This window comes from Glycine max, chromosome 18, assembly GCF_000004515.6.
Source record: "Glycine max cultivar Williams 82 chromosome 18, Glycine_max_v4.0, whole genome shotgun sequence".
NCBI lineage: Eukaryota > Viridiplantae > Streptophyta > Magnoliopsida > Fabales > Fabaceae > Glycine > Glycine max.
This window is the reverse complement of record NC_038254.2, coordinates 15,335,076-15,337,965: the sequence shown is the minus strand read 5'-3', so window position 1 is coordinate 15,337,965 and position 2,890 is coordinate 15,335,076. Positions and strand designations below refer to the sequence as shown.

At 27.7% G+C, this 2,890-nt stretch overlaps 1 protein-coding gene across 1 annotated transcript; it reads left to right on the top strand.

The window, feature by feature from the left end:
• Positions 1 to 1,545: 1,545 nt before the first annotated feature.
• On the top strand, positions 1,546 to 2,612 carry LOC100798289 (uncharacterized). Its single transcript, XM_003551922.5, has one exon. The coding sequence runs from the start codon at positions 1,688 to 1,690 to the stop codon at positions 2,240 to 2,242; it is 555 nt and encodes a 184-aa protein (XP_003551970.1). The 5' UTR covers positions 1,546 to 1,687; the 3' UTR covers positions 2,243 to 2,612.
• The last annotated feature ends 278 nt before the right edge of the window (positions 2,613 to 2,890 follow it).

Sequence of the window (2,890 nt, the reverse complement as noted above, 5' to 3'; positions counted from 1 at the left end):
TAAATGAATATATTATTAGTGAGAGATAAATAAAACAGATTTAAATAAATTTATAATTTATTTACATATATAACATTAATTATTGCTTTTATTTTAATAATAATTTTTTTTCTAAAATAAAAGTAAATTTACAAGAATAATTCAAGACTAACTAAAGACTACTATTTTTTTTTATTAATACTCAAGACTACTAATAATTAAGTTGCAACAACTCACTAATATATCTTTTATTTGAAGTAAACTCTTAAGTTAGTCCTTAATTATGATGCTAAGATTTTAGCTCTTGAATTTTTAAAGATCCTTTTATTAGTCCTTGAGTTAATAAAACAACATTCATTTATTTGTTTATTGTTTAGATATGCAAACCGACAATGACAAATAAAGCAAGAAAGGATTAAAACAAATGGCTTTTTATAAAATAAGGAGAAGTACAAGCAATTCATTTTTAACACATTTGTTCTTGTTTTAGTAACCACTACACAATTAACATCTTTTACTCTCTGAGTGAACTTTCGAGATATCTCTTTATAATATTAATCTTCAATTTAATATTTAGTCATCCTTAAAATTAATGATGTTCACAAAAAATATATTTTTGTAAAAATTAAACATAACTTTTTTTTCACAAATTTAACATATATTATCACCTTTACTATATCCTTCGAGTCATTCTTTCATACACATTTTAAGCAAGCCTCATTATCTTAAATATATATATATATATATATATATATATATATATATATATATATATATATATATATATATACTCACTATATTAAAAATATATATATATATATATATATATATATATATATATATATATATATATATATATATATATATATATATATATATATATATATATATATATATATATATATATATATATATAACACAATGGATGATAAACTTAATTTTGTAAAATTGCCACAATCTTTTATCTCTTTACTAATTTTTTAGTTTTTGTAAAAAATTAACTTACAACCAGCAGCAAATCTAGGACCTGAGGCTAGTAGGGGCAATTTATTTTAAAAAAATATATCTAATAAAAAAATATGTAAATAAATTAATAATAAATATATAAAAAAGTGAAAAAAGAAATAATGAGATAAAAACATAAAATAGAGACAGAAATATTAAAACAAGAGGTGCATTCACGTGAAAGTAAGTGAGAGGGTACAAATATATAAAATTAAGGGAGGTAAAATATAAAATTTTGACGCATATAGATGAATTTATTAAAATAAGAAGATACATTTTTCCATTCTCAGTTACATATAAATTTGTTTCCACTTACTACAAAAATTATTGAATAGAAATAGTTAGTTGATTTATCTTTTCTAATTTTCTTTCATTAATTTTCATTTATTTCAAGGAAATATTCTAATTAATTTCTAAGCGTCTCAATCCCCTGCTCTCACCCTAGTCCAAGGAACACACTTTACAAAGTTTCCCCGGTAATATTCCCCAATTGCTTTCTCTTTTCCACTTATTGACCACAAACTCCGAAACTTGCTCTCTCCCCTCCTCCACTCTTTATATATACCTTCCCACACCGCACTCTCTCTCATCACCCTCTCCCACCAATTGTGTACCTTCCCTTGCTCCTTCTCACTTCACAACACTCACCCCATTTTTCTACTCCTTTCCTTCTTCCCTCCTTTTATTTCATTTTTCTAACAAAATGGAGGAAAGGGTGGTACCAAAGAGGCCAAGAGAAGAAGAGACCCTAGAGCACAAAGATGCATCATTAGATAGTTATGAATTACTAGAGTCCTCATCAAAGAGGCACATGCCATACAACCACATACTATCCCTCCTTGAATCAGAGGAAGAAGACTCCACACAAGACCTCTCTCCTCTCATCACTGCCCTCCAACAAGAAATCACCAATTGTGCCAATGATTCGGATACCCTTTTGAGCCAACACAACCTCACCAACACCACAACAACAACTAATAATAATTTAGAGTCTTGTTCATCCTCAACAACTCAATATTCTAGTAACATGGTGGAGGAACATGATGACAAAGAAGGGGTCATGAGACACCTTCTTGAAGCTTCTGATGATGAACTTGGGATTCCAAATAAAGAGGATGAATCACTCGATCATGGTGAAGATGGGTTCAATTTCAACGGTGGGGACATGTTTTCTTCCTTTTGTGATGGTTTGTTGTGGGACCTTGAAGATGAAGCTGCCAACTACTATGATCTCTTGCAGTCTCAACTCTTTCTTTAGTTTTTTTTTTTTTTTTGGTGGGGGTAGAAAGTGAAAAACCAAAGTTTTTCATGCGTTCAAGATGAAATCCAAGGAGAAACAAAGGAAAAATTTACACTCTTTTTTTTTCAGTTTTTTGTCCCCTCTTTTTGTAAATTAAGATCATGGGAGGCTTACGTGGTTGGTTATTACTTGGCAATATGTCGATCTGTAGAAAAAGCAACTTGGCTTATACTCACATTACATTACACAAAGTAATAATTAGCTAGTAATGATCTTCTTAACTCTTTCATATGTTTATTTTATTGACTTTTGAGGGTAAATGAAAAATGACTTCTCTTTATTTTTTAGTGATATAAAAATAAATATTTCGATGATTTATTTATGTCAAGCACATTTTTGGTAGGCTATGCAACTTCTTTATTTGGTACAATTGCTACTGGTCTTTGAACCACGTAAGATTAATATATGCAACAAAAGCCCTCTTTCCAAAATCGTCCAACTTCTTTGAATATTTAATGGTATATAAAACATAATGAAAAAAATAGAGAGTTTCTTATATTATCATTAATATTTAAGTAAATTAAAAAAACCGTTACTCTTCACAAAAAAGAAATAAAAATATATATAAAAAAAACTATTAATAACATATTTTCTAATATATTATTT